The sequence below is a fragment of the Meleagris gallopavo genome, chromosome 8 (genome assembly GCF_905368555.1).
Source record: "Meleagris gallopavo chromosome 8, MGAL_WU_HG_1.1, whole genome shotgun sequence".
Classification (NCBI taxonomy): Eukaryota; Metazoa; Chordata; class Aves; order Galliformes; family Phasianidae; genus Meleagris; species Meleagris gallopavo.
The window spans coordinates 23831013-23845704 of record NC_139411.1 but is presented as its reverse complement, the minus strand read 5'-3'; the positions used below and the strand labels follow the sequence as shown (position 1 = coordinate 23845704).

General features: G+C 41.1%; 1 protein-coding gene across 1 annotated transcript in view; it reads right to left on the bottom strand.

Moving 5' to 3' along the window:
* The window catches only part of SORCS3 (sortilin related VPS10 domain containing receptor 3), a 272688-nt gene that overhangs the window by 186474 nt on the left and 71522 nt on the right, over positions 1-14692 (bottom strand). Inside the window, exon 2 of the mRNA XM_085229454.1 lies at positions 1506-1573. Within this exon, the coding sequence (XP_085085580.1) occupies positions 1506-1573 (68 nt within the window). The remainder of the gene's footprint in view (positions 1-1505; positions 1574-14692) is intronic.

The window sequence follows — 14692 nt, the reverse complement described above, 5'->3', positions numbered from 1 at the left end:
TTTCTGCCACTGGGAAAACTCCAGGAGGCATGCTGCTGTTACCTTACTGCAGAGCTCAGGTGCTGCTGTGAGATCAGTATTAGGACAGAATTTGTCTGCTTGTTACATTATTTATGCAGAGCAGATTGCTAAGCAATTACATTTAAAGTACAATTACAGCACCATTTGTACTTGTTAAGTAAAGAGGCAAAAGTTTTAAGGCTTAAATATCTTGAAAAGTATGAAGTAAGTGGAAATTACTGTGTTCTCTCTTATTAGCTGCATGGTTATTTATACCTTTGCAGATTACCACAGTGCAGTGCAATTAGGCTTTGGAGTAACTGTGCAAACTGAGAAATTTCAAGAGCTCTACCAAACAATTAACCCTTCAGAGTATTAATGGAGACGACCCCACAACATACTTTCAAAACAGGGGCTTTTAAATTAACTTGGAAGAAACGACAGTAGATCACCTGGCCAGAAGCCGCTTGCTTACACCTGGAACAACAGTTACAACACAGCAACAACTTTCACAAACTACAATTTCTGGAGGTTGAGTAACATCCATGATAGAAAAGGTAAATCTAATACAAAGCACCTGTGGTTCCCCCAATGGCTCTACCACTCCTTCCCCCTCTCCTTTTTTTTTTTTTTTTTTGGTCCATACAGTAAAAACCACAATAACAATTCTACTAATGTCATACCCTTTCCACACTACAGGTGGGCTATTAGAAGGAAGAGCAGTTCTCAGCAGGTAGAAACTATTGTTGATTTGGAGAGATTAAGAAACTGGGCTGCCTTTATTTATTTATTACAGGGGTGTTCTGCGTGTTTGGGTTTTTTTTTTGTTTGTTTGTTGTTTTTTTTTTTCCTTTCTTTTAACACACATACACTCTATCCAGTGTGCTTTCCCAAGCCAGGACATTCCATCTCCTGCGCACTATCAGAAACATGGCAGATGACAGGCATGTGACATTATCTGAGTTAGCCCATAGTGCAGGAGATGCCAGTACCTCACTGTGATCTCTAGTACTTTCGTGGCTACTGCCCTCAAAGCCTCAAGCATCACCAATTCACTGCTGAGATGACCACTTCAGCTCACAAGGCTGAGGAACATGACTGAGATTAGCTAAACTGAGATTAGCAGAAACTCGGTTGTAAAACATCTTGTACGCTTGCTCCAGCAAGCATGTTTCCATCTACAGAGAATACTCTCATTACCAGCATAGTGGCAGAGGTTCTGAGAAATGAAAAGAGAACTTGAAAGGACTGAATGAAACCAACCTCCTCTGGGCATCAAGGAAATTCCCTACCTAAAGAAAGCCTCACATATGCAGACCTCACCTTGTTAAATCAATGTTTTCTCAATCCTGTGTCCATTTCCAAAAAGCAGCTTCATGTCTACCTCATACTCCCTTCCCTCTCCTCCCCAGATCAGCTCCAATCCCCCTTGCTCACCCTCCAGTTTTACAAGAGGCACAGTGCACACATCCACACCAGTACTGTGTTCTGCATGATCTGCTTACCTCCACAGTGAGCTCTCAGTAACACTTCCCAAGTTGAAGTCATAGAGCTTTGTCAGAATGAGTATCACCTAGAAGGGAAAAGAAAAAAAAAAAAAGTTTCCTTTAGACTGTGTAACAATACATAAGGCATCTGAAATCATCCAAAGGAGAGTTTAGCATTTATTCATTAAGGTTGCAGTATTATGATATCAAGTTTTAAAAAGGAAAAATCATTCCCTTAATGCATCATGTAACCAGTAACATTTATTCTAATCCCAGAGACGTTTTGCATTTGAAATAAAACCTGCCAACAGGAATTAACTGAACATTGTGAGTTGCCCTCTCTACATCTACGTTATTCAAGGTCAGGAATGGAACTGGGTGTACCCTTGTTAATCCAACAGTCCAGTTAGAAATTACATTTGACATTTTCCTTTTTCTCTCAAGATGCTGATGTGAACTACCTCATCACCTCAGATAGTAATGGCAAGTTTGTTTATGAAGATCCCTATCCAGCAAAGCAGTCCATTTTGCCCAAAACTACTCTTGCTGCAACAAGGACCTTTCTACCTCCCTTTTTCCAAAAGACCTGTTCTCTCCTTCCCTTTTCCTCCTCCACAGCAATGGGACTTGCCACTCTTTTGTTTGGGTTTCCCAGCTGCAAGGCTGCTGGGTGAAGATTGGGTGAGGAGTTTTAAAGCTCTGCAGAAAGGAAAAATACGAAAGGATTAATCAATACCACAAAGGCTGCAGCAGTCTGTTACCGTCAGCACAATACCGGGAAGAGACCTGTTCAAATTTTAAGCACCTTGATACGTGACTATGCAGTCAGTGCCCAACTTAATGGCTTTCAAAAAGATGCTCTGAGCATCCATCTCTCTACTGGATTCACAGCTCCCTCCCCGATTGCATTTTTCCCTTTATTTCCCCACGCAGAGACCTTTAGGAGGGAGATAAAAGCCAAGCTGCTTCCAGCAGGGTGTGAAGAGAAACCTGCCAGGCAGATTTGAGTCAGCATATGCAAGTCCATGTCAGCCTAAACTGTTTCTGTGCAGTGAGGAAATAAGGACAATGCCTTTTTTTATTGCAACTTAAACCCTGCACACACCTTCCCATACAAATGGAGAAGAACCAGCTGTCAGTCACAGCCATGAAGGTTCATACACACAGCATCCCTTTATACCAACTAATGGAAGCAGTACAGCCTGCAACTAAAACCTGATGAGTGATGTTTTTAGGATGCACCCTACAAATGCCCAAGATTCTCTCAAGAGGTTCTTGGAAGCCATGCCCACAGCACAACCACTGCCTTGCCAGAAGTGACTCCCTTCTTATTGTTCACGGCTCCAGAGAGGTTTCACAAAGGTAGCTTCCCTCTTTTGACACCTAATCACTATGAAACCAGCAGGACTTCCAGTAAAGCCAGCAGATCTTGAATCCCTAAACTTCTTAAATGAAGCCTTTCTCCCATTCTGCTGAAGTTCGATCAGGATAATTCTTCCTGAAGTTGCAGTTCCAAATGGAGGCAGCAACCATAATCCTCCAGCATCCTGTATGCCTCTCCTCACATCCCCTGTGCTCTGTATTTTTGAAGATGTCAGTGGTCTGCTTTAAACCCTGCAAACAGCAGGATAATGCCAGCTCTGCAGAAGGAGATTGAATCCTACTCAGCTCCTGGGTATTAATCCGAAGTAAAGGCATGTTGTTTAGTAGGACTGGTTGAAATTTCCACCCAGGATGCCTAACAAAAATCCAGCTCTGCCTATTGTCAAGGCGTGGAGAACAAAAGCATAACCATCCCTTTGCACTTCAATCTCACAGAGGGTACCAGGAAGCAGCAGGAGTTTCTTGAGGTCCTAGTACCACAAGGCAGCTGCAGGTAGCACACTGCCCACAGAACCACTCACCTCGTAAGCAGCAATCTTACTATCCCATCCCACTGACTTTTGAGATAATATTGTTGAAATTCAATACAGGTAGTGCTCACAACAGTTCAGAAGCTTGAAGACCAGAGAAGACTGGAGAGGCTTGAAAACAGCCTACCCGACAAACACTTCAAGGGCACATTCCCTGCAGCCTCACAGCAGGAGATTGCAGGTGCAAATGGTGCTACTAGAGAGGCAGCTCATGAGATTAGGGCACAAGTCAGAGGCCAAAGATATGTCTGGTTACTGATCTATTTTCAAAGGGTGCTTTTGACACAGCCTTGCAAAGGAAACCTCAAAGCATTTCAAGAGGCTGTTCTGAGACCTCTATGTCGTGCTGGAGCCAGCCGTGCCACTAAGCAACTACCAGCAAGGTGGGTGCACCATCCCTGGAGACACCTAAGGTCAGGCTGGAGGGGTTCTGAGCACCTGATTGAGCTGCAGGTGTTCTTGTTCTTGCAGGGGAGTTAGACTAGGTGGCCTTTAAAAGCCCTTCCCTCAAACATTCTATGATGGTGTAATTCTAAGGGTGAAGGGGCAGCTCTAAGCAAGTACCCCATTTCCTAGCATGTTTGCGTACATGAATATTTCAGCAGAAACAGAGGAAGTAAAAGAAAATTATAAATTTTTTCTTCAGTACAAAATTGAATTCTGACAGTAGAAAGGAAGAAAGGAAGAAAGGAAGAAAGGAAGAAAGGAAGAAAGGAAGAAAGGAAGCTGATTCAAGTCAAGACATTTGATTCCAATGTTCACTTTGTAAAGAAGCTTGGCTTGTTTTCATCAATGCTAACTAATAACCATGGCTTTTCTGTCATAGTAATTTCATATTCAAATTTTGACAGTTTTCTTTTTAAAAGCTGAATTCAATTGAAAATTGGAGTTTTCACATTTAGCATACTGCTTAAAAAAATACATATACATTTTGTTCTTCACCTGAAGTGTGGGAAATCTAGAATTTCTACCCCACAGCCCAGTCTTCCACTTAAATTAAGATGAAAACATTTTGCTCTGGGGAAAAGAAATAAAAAAGTTTCATGTAGTATTGATTCAGAAAAAACAACTTTCACTTAAGCTTTTTTTTTTTTTTTTTTAAAGAAAACACTCTTATAGTCCCAAATGAAACTGTCTTGTCTCCTCACGAAATCAACACCCCAAAAATTAATTTCAAGTCACCTGAGTGCTGAACTGCATTTTTCTCCAGGCAGCATTGCTCAGATAGGAAGAGTCCCTCCTCCTGCTCCCACAGGGCAGGCTGCAGCACTTCCTTGGACACCCCAGAGGCAGGTAGCCCTGGGGGCACTAAGCAGCTCAGCTGGCAGAAAAGGAAAACAGGAGGACCAGGCTGCAGGACAGAGCTGGGAAATAGGTCAGGCTGAATTACAGCTCCCTCAAGGCAATACAAACCCTCTAGAAAATGCAATTTAAAGCTGAGCTTACACAAAACTAAATGACCTGAAAATTCAATAAACTGTTTCAGTTTTCAAGACAGAAGTGGAGATGGGAGAAAGATAATCAGAAAAATTATTCTTTTTCCTTTGGAAATAAATGACCTCCTAGTCCTGCAATAACTGTCTTGTGCAGTGTGTTTTACATATACACATCTCATATGCTTTTGTTTGTTTACTTATTTCCAGAAACTGCACTGTTGGCCAAATACCCTGCTGTAACGTTTCTGTGTAATCGACAGGAGTTGGTTTTTTTTCTTATCCTCAGTGACTTATTCACTAATACAGTTTAAGATTTTCTGGTATTTTCAAATCCTGACATCCCACTGAAAAAGTGTACTAACCCACCAAATTTAGGTCTGATGTGATGCACCTCTTGTCTATACTACAGCCAGCAGGTCTTCAAGATTGCCCAATCCAACAAACTCAAGTCTTGACACAATTTGACTGATGTGAAAGTAGAGAAAAATGTAAACAGAAAGAGGAAGAGAAGTCTCTTTCCATGTTGAAAAAACGTCCCTGAAGGGGCTCCTATTGTTCAGAAAATTATTAGGAATCTCTGAGCCCATAAATCATAAGAGTGCTCAGCAGCTCTCCATAGTATTTGGTGGTATAGCAATCTTTTGTGCTCATAAAATTTTACTACAAAGGAAATTTACTTTAGTTCATTAAACCCTCCTCCAGATTGTGCCAATTCCAAGGTGGCAAAGTGCTTTGCACATACCCCACAGTAGATACGTTACTCTTATCCACAAATTAAAGTGAAAAGACATTGCAGTTTCCTCAGCAGGTTGACAGTGAACTTAAGAATGAGCAAGAAACACTAAGACAATGGCAGTCATGCTCCCCCATCAGGAGATATCCATATTGGAGAAGAGGAGCAGCAGCCAAAGAGAACAGTGATCATTTCAGATAGATGTCTGAAAGGCTAGCACTGACTGATTTCATGAAATTCATCTCCCCTCTAAGTGATCCTGCTTTATCAGCACAGAGATTTACACAGCTCATCAGCAGCCTTGTCCACATATTTACAGAAAGTAATTAATAACGAGAAAAGGGATGAGCAGCAGCAGCACACAGCAGAACAAAAAAAAAAAAAAAAAAAAAAAAAAAAAACTGTGGACAGATTTACACGTGAAAAAACGAGAGCTCTCTGCTAGCTTGTGCTGGTATGCTGGGGTCACAGACTCCATTTCCTGCCTATAGACCTACTTCCATGATTTTTTAAACCTTTTCTACCCCAGGCACCAATCACAGGAAGCTTGCCCACAACTTTCAGCCACCTTTCCCCCAAGCCACAGAACCCAATACATAAATTAAAAATGGGAATGAGCATAGCTCCTGGGAACCAGTATCAGGGAACTGCTCACAGATGAAGGGAAATTGGCTTAAAATGCTTGAGGACGTGCACTGTGCTATGGAGGTCCCTAGCTGCTTGTTTCTTTCTTCTCTTTATTAATTTTGACCCTTTAAAAGATGACCTAACCGACAAGCCAATGGAATTACTCAAGGTAAGTAAAATAATCTTTCTTCCATTCTCTGCATTTAAAGCTAACTCAGGCAAAAGCCACCAATATCTGCCTTTCTCTACACAAATGTGGGAACATATCTGTGTTCAATATATTTAGTTAGTGCTGATGTGTGAGGTGGTTTGAATTCAGCCAGCAGCTGAGCACCCACCCAGACTATCACTCACACCCCATTCCAGTGGGATAAGGAAGAGAATCAGAAGAACCAGAAAAGTTTTCATTTGAGAGATAGTTTAATAAATGGGGGAAAGAGGAAAAAAGCCATCACTGACTGCCTCCCATAACCAGACCAATGCCCAGCAAGTCTCTGAAGGAAACAACTCTAGATACTAAAACTTGCAAGCAACAGCATATCCTAAGACACAAGAGAAAAGCAATAAAGGTGCTAACAGCAAATGCAGGCCAAATCGTGCCCACTGGAAATCAGAACATTTCTGCATGAGCAAAGAGATGTCACCTTAAGCAAAGGACCTCTCTAGAGAAGAGATAAATGATCTGTGGGTGGCTTCAGGCAGTGCTGGCAAAAGAGCCCTCTGAAATTGAAAGAGACAAATCCCCAAGATCACACACAAAAGCAAAACATGTTCCAGTGAACCTATGATCTCCAAACGGCTGAGGCTGTCAAATTTGTCCTCAAAACAAGAACTAGTAACTAAAAGAATGATATTTTCCCTTAATCCCTCTCTTGCCTTTGTCGCTTTTCACTTTCCAGTATGAAAGATGCCAGAGTACACTCTTTCTTCCCCTTTTTTTTCCTCCATACAAAGCAGACAGCAGAATAAGCTGGAGCCAGACCACGAGAACTCTTCCCATGGATTCCCCCAGGACACTAGCAACAAATCACATTACCTACACAAAAGCACACTCTGGATGAAAGCAGCAGTCTGAAATTCCCATTTCCAGACCTTGGGGTAAATGAACAGAATCTGCAGAAAAGCAACACTAGAACACTTCATACAAAGAGGCAGTGCTGGAAAACATACCTTCCTCCTCCTGCATGATTCCCAGTGGCAGCAGGACAGGATCCAAGCACACTGAGTCCCCCCACTTTAGCAATTCAGTTGTGAACACAGCCTGTCAAAGAAGAACCTGTTGGCTCCAACAGAGGCAGATGCCTCCCCAGTGCCATGCGTTTCCCTATTGAGAAACGATTCTGAACTGAACCTGGTAGGCTCTCATGCTTTTGGATTTAAGCATCAGGAAAGTATTCAGATTTTCCTCCCGAAGCAGAGATCCAGTGTTTAGTCAAATGAGAGGTATTTGTAGCCACCAGCAGGTCAGCCACATTGCTCTTCCACGTCTCTAGCACACGTTAAAAAGTGCACAATATTCTCTATACAAATATATATAGGGAATATATTACACATCCACCCCCAACGAACATTAAAAACCCACACTGGTAAATCCTAAGTTTCAGCAAATACTTTCTGCCTATTACCTACTTACACTTAGTGTGCACGCACAAAGTATAATCACTTTCTTAACATCTCCTTCCTAAAGAAATAAAAGAAAGGCCTCCAGCATGGTTTATCAGCCCTTAGAGAGAAGCTGGATTCTATCCCAGAGGCTGCAGTGGAGCCCTAAACATAGCTACTGGGTCAGATCGTAAAGCATTTGTCCTCCTTGTAGGGAAAAGTACTCCATAAAAGCTAAGTATTGGTAGATTTATTAGTCCCCAAGGAGAGAGCCTCTGAGAAAGGCATGGTGAATTACCTGCCTTTTTAAGAACAGCAATAAAACACAGGAGACATTTAAGAATTCCAGACTATCATGAACAAACACACCAACACTATTAGCAGCTTACAAGTAGCACCAGTTGTTAAAGGCAGATGGAAAAGCCCCCTCTGAGTTACACAATCCACACCACTGGTGAGACACAGTTGTACACCACGAAATCATTCCCAGCTCCTCTGGATGGCCTTGCTGCACACAAACACACGTTCCCACCAGAAAAGACATCTAGATTGCTTAAAATAACAGAAGACTGAGCTTTATCTCTGTGTAAGTCAGTTAGACATAAATACAATCTCTCCTGGCAGGAGGTGATATGATTTAAGGTCCCCCTATCATACATTATAAGAGCTGATAGCAAAGAACTCATAATTTATTTTTATTGATTCAGCAACCTATGCTGGATCATATCTCCCAATTCTTCCCCTTTGCTAAGAAACTTCCACTGAAGCCTTGGGAAATTTAATTTATCTTTTTTCACTTTCTTCTTCTTCCTTTTAAAGTTGCTGTGTGCACACCTCTACCTAAGTTCAAGAAAAAAATGAAAAAAGGCCCCAGTTACTTTGCCAGCTCCGTTCTCCTTCCAATTATCTTCTGATACCATCTGCGAACCAGCAGATTTTGTGCAGCATTTTAACTTTGTGGAGTCACATACCTACTGAAGGGCAATTTAAAACTTCTGACAGGGGGATCTCAAAAGAAAGAATGACTTGAACTCCAAGTCTGGGCACATTACCTTCTGAGGACAGCTTACAATTAAAGTGGGAAAAAAAATACTAAAAAGTTGACAGAAGTTAAGACAGAGCAGCCCTTTGAGACGTTATAAACTGCCAGGACAGGTGAAGGTTTTTCTTGAGGATTGAAGACTGACTGATTTCATAAAAAAAACTAAACTAGGTGAAGAATTTTGTCTGAGCCATTTCTAAAAGTGAGAGAGAAAAACAGCTCCCATAAAGCTTCCCCTGAAAAAATAAATAAAAATTTCTCTTCGTTCTTCCATTTCAGACCTCATTCTCCATACATACATACATAGATATATATACATATATATACATATATATATATATATACACACACACATATATATATATGAAGATTAGTGATTGTCCTTAGTTAGACTTCAGTGAACCATTCTAACTTGTGCTGAATGGAGCACAGGCAGAACTTTCTCCCTCAGAACAGTGACAGTTTAACCTCTTGAAGCCCTTTCCAGACTATGACCCAAAGATTTACTTGTTTGTGTGGAAATGCTTCACTGCTAGATCAGGAGAATTAGCTACTATACCAAAGAACAGGAAGTTACACCTGTTGTGCTCCCAAAAGGCAGAGCCTTGCCTTTGACAGGACAGCAAGAGATGGACAAGTCACCAGGTCTGCAGTGTGGGCTTGCTCACAGGCCCGGTAGTCAAGAGAGGCAATCGGTGAGCCTCCCCACACTATTTCCAGCTCTGATGCCAGCTGGCTATGCTTGACTTCACCCACCTGCAGGGCGATGGCAATATTATTGTTCAGAATTGAATACTATTGTCTCAGAACATTACTCTGAGAAAACATCCTTCTCTCTAAAGGAGAACCAGTCCAAAAGTTGAAGTGTCACAGATGCTACCACAAAGGGGATGGACATACCTCTTGGAAAAAAAAACCTTGTTTCTGCTTTTAATGCCCAGTTAGAAAACCCTCCATGCCTATTGCAGGATCAATCCAAGCACCTTTGACTTTCGTATATTTCCTTGCTTGCAGCAGACCAGGGAAATAAGGATTGCTGTAGTTTTCCAGATAAAAACTATGAGCATTGAGAAAATAATGGCAAAATGCACAGATTGTTCTGTCACAGTAAATTCTGCATTTAGATCTTCCCACATGTTTACCACCTGAACTTGAATGCATGTAACACTGTTAGAATAAAAATGTTAATTGTAATTCTTTAAATAAGTCTAGGTAAAGTATTCACAAATGTAATTAACTAGTAGTGAAAACAAGGTATGAGAATTATCACAGAAAAAAAGAAACAAAAATAGAAGTGATAGCTTAGAATACGTGACTCACAGCCGACATGGGTCAGTCAAGACTAACAAGGACATAGGATCAGAAAGCGCTGGAGGTAGAAGAAAAGCACAAATCAGAGCTCTCTATAGACAAAAGGTCAGAAGCAACAGTTTGAGTGCTAACTAGCCAATTAACATATTTTTTACATTATTACAGATTCAACAAAGATGAAACGATCTGATTATCTTATATATTAAGGTAATAAAAAAAGCATTCTGTCAAATTGACAGCACTTTTCTGACCTTGAACCTATGTTTATACTGCAGTTTTTCTCTGCAGATGCCCACAGCTACTTTGAAACTTACCAGCTCAGCTGTGGCAAGGTTAAATTCTGCCTTAGCAACTCCTTTTCCTACTGGTATTTCTTTCAAATCAAGAGTGAATCAAGAGTGAGTTTGATCTCATTGTAATTCTGAACTCAAATATCTGTCACACATATACATTTCACGATCACTACAATATTTAAATCCCTTACACCACCAGCTACATTGTTTGGATTGTGTGTTTTTGTTTGTTTGCTTTTTCTTATTCTTTGTGATGGTAGATAAGCAAAAATATTTTCATCAGTTGCTGTGAAAGCACTCTCCCTGCACAATTTCCTTTCTTTGTTCCTGTGCAAAGAAAGTTCCTGTTCCTATTCCTCACTCAAACCAAACACCCCTGGAGCTCTAGCACCATTTCCTTCAAAGGGCTCAATCAAGTAGACTTTCATGAAATCTACATCATGAGATGTTTCCAGAATCTAGGCTGGGAACGATTTCTCTGTGTACAGCAACCACACTGAGCTAGCTGTTTGCAACATCAGCAGCACAAAGCACCACAGTGCCAAAGCTGTTTGCATTACCCCTTATAAACCAAACAACTGTAGGAGCTGGTTGTTGGACATTCACATGATGGACAGGCACATGCTGTGGAGCTTGGCTCTTGGACATTTCAGTATTTCAGACTACAGCTATACCAGCAAAACAGACTGAAAATGATCCATACCACTACAGCTTGTAAATAGCCTCACCTAGAGATCAAGCAGCCTTCTAAGCAAGTTGAACAGGAAATGTGAGCAAATAATGCACTGCCTGGCTAACACCACGATTGCTACTTCATCATGCTTGGCCATAGGAAGGTTTAAGTGGTGAATTCAAGGGCGTGATAGGTTGCCTCTTTCCCAGCAAACTATAAGAGTGAGTCTCTAAGATGTCCAGCCAGGGGAACCTAATTTAGGACTAAGGATTATGAGGCACCAAGAGGATGGGGTAACCCCACAGCACAGCCCTAGCCCAGGGGATACAGCCCACATCAGAGAGGAAGAGCAATGGCAGTGCAGGTCTGAACCTGCAGTTCTTCCAACTCGTCCTTCACAGCAACTATTCACCAGTTCTCTACCTGCCAAGAAAATAAAAAATTTGGAAGAGAGGTATAGATAATACACCACATTTTTGCCCAGCTGAGTTTTTCCTAAAGAAAGTAAAACATACTGACATAAAACCTGACCCCATAGGAAGGAAAAAAAAAAAAAAAAAAAAAAAAAAAAAGCACCTTCCCCCCCTAAGAACCTCCCCCCCCTTCCTTCCCCCCCAAAAAAAAGTCTGTCATTTGAAGGACTGACAACAGCTTTGCAGTGGGGGAAAGAATGAAGGAGTATGAAGAACCTCAATAAAAATCTTCTGGTGTCAGCCAGTATTAAATTTGGGGGGTTTAAAAAATACATTCATCTGTTTTTGAACTCTGAAAGACAGAAAGAAAAAAAATATTTTTCCCACTTTAGAAATATCTTGTGCTAATGTCTACATGGGGAGACGTGGAACAGCGCAGTTAAAGCTGTCAAGGGCAATTTTTCTTACAGACTTAAGTGTTCCATTACTTAAAAAAAAAAAAAAAAAAAAAAAAAAAGCTGAGAAAATAGAGGAACTCGAATTCAGATCTTCTTTAATGCAACATTATGGCTAAGAATTTCAAAGCCATAAAAGGTGGGAAGTTAAGAAGCACAAATTCTACATTGTGCACGTGGATTGTATAAAAGAAGAAGAAAGACACCACTGCAGAAATCCAAAGCACCATTGACTTTTGCAGCTGTCTGGTGATTGGTTGGGGTTCAGGGGCAGTTGATCAGATAAAAATACCTATTTGCACTTTATTACAACCTCACTGCAGCAGAAAACTTTCAGGAAGATCTGAACTCATGAGATCATTCTCCTTCTCTTACACAATGGAACCAAGGACAATGAAAAATTCTTTCCTGCTAGCCATCAGAGAAATTGAAGCACAGTCTTCATTTCAAGCCACTATCCATATCCTTCTTCACAGAGAAAATAGGAATCATGGTCAAACTGAGTCTTTACTGATCATCATTTGAACTGGGACCACTGCTAAGAAATCGGATAGGATATCGTAACCTAAGAGTAAGAACCCTTTCAAGTCTCACATAGCAAAGATTAGATTTAAGCAGAAGACTCACTTTTTTGCCCTCCCAGAACCCCAAGAGTTGCCTTGCACCTTACCTTGAAAAGCCAACAATCATCCGTCATCAAGGTAGGGCTCTAAACAGCAGTAACAGTCCCACTGATTATCCCAGCACTGTCACATGCTCAGCACCAGAAATTTCTCAAAGCTCGTAAAAGTCCTTCTGCCCTTGGGGAACATAAGAGGGAATGGCTAAGATACAAAGAAACAATAGAGACTGACTAAATGTAATGGCTATTACAGGTCTGGTAAGATCTGACAGCTTGGTTCTCCTCTTTGCTGTTTCAAGAGCCCTAGATTTCTGAGGGAATAACCTCTTCTCTCTGTAATCAGTCACACCACAACATCCTGCCTTCATAAACACTGTGAAGTCCCAAGAGCAGAACTGCCCTGTCAGTCCTCACCCTACAGTCTCTCTGGCATTATCCACACAATAGAACAAGATTGACGCTTGCTGTGAAATAAAAACATGGGTTGGAGGATGGCCAGGCACACCAGATACATCATTCTGTTTTATTAGAGCCTAGATTAGAAAGAATCAATAGTGTCCAGGTGTCTACAGATGGCAGTAAGGACAGATGGGTGACAAAGTTTAACTGAAGGTGAAATTCAATCCTATTGATACATGGTGTGTGAGCACAAAACCTTAAACAACGCACTAGGGAATAAATTTGCCAATTCCTTGTCAGGCAAAGCAGGGTCATCTCCAGAGGTTATAGTGCAAGTTCTGTTGCTCTGTTCCTTCAGTGAACCACCCCCAACTCCTAAAGCTTACGTGATGGCTGCAAACACATCATTCAGAATAGCTGAAATAATCACAACGCCCCACGAGACAAAGGACAAACATAACATAGATCCAAAAGTGAGGATCAAGCTTTTTAAGCTGCAGTGGTCAAGAACAAGTCCAAAGGCCAGCTTTCCCTTTGCTGTTTTATGACTGTCCTTTCACAAGGGTTATCATCATCAACTACTTCTTATAAAGAATTTTCCAGACCAGAAGCATTTCTTTGTGTTCCTTTACAGAAGGATCAAATGCTCCAAAGATCATCATTAGTATCCCCAGTTGTTGCAACAAAGGTACTCTCCACACCATCCTTTCAACAAGTAATGTATACAATTCTCTGCACCAACTACACCAGCACAAAACCAATTCCAACAGCTCACACACAAACCCAAAGACTACAGCAGTAACAGCAGCTCCCATTAGGAATATGATGTTACAACAAGCATCAGGGGCTCAGCCTTGAACCAAACTGTCAGAGCAGCATACTGCCATCCACTACACAGCTCAAGTCATCTCTCTTGGACTGCTGCACTTCTTTTTTTTCATAGAGCCCTGGCTCTTGGACACCAGTAATGATTCAAAACAAAAATTCAACAACAGCACAATGAGAGCCAGACTGCTCTCAGTTCCCACTTCTCTGAATTCAGTGGGTAAGTTGTAAATTACACTCAGAAATCCATTCAAAGTCTGAGATTTTTCCTTCATGGAGCACTGCATACTTCCCAAAACATTTCATACTTTTTTTTCCCCCCACACATGCATAGAAAGCTGTTTTTAACTGTAAATACAGCTACATAGCATTTCTGAACTCCACCACATTATGTTTTTCTCCAAACATAAAAGAAGTGAGAAAATTGACTCAGGATGTTTTGAATGCCTCAGATTAGCAATACTGAAGTCAGAATAGCACAGAGCAGTCTTGAACAGTTATTGCTGGTACTTGCAGGTGCCATGAGCCCTTCACATTCAAGAATATCGAATTTACATTCAAACATAAATGAGAAATAAAACCAACTTGATTCAAGCACTCTTATATCAAGAGTACAAGGGGTAATTTTAGAGCGACAGCTTCGCATTCACATCACACATTACATTCCTGATTAAACAAGAGATCTGCATAAACATAATAAACCTGTAATTTTATTGGTCAAGCACTATGGAAACAATTTAGAATACATGGGTTGCAATGTTAAGCAAACCGCAGCCCATGCGTAACACCCATAAATTACAGCAGTTCAGCAATGAGCTGACCAGTTGCTTCTCACGGCCTTTAATAACAACCATCCACATC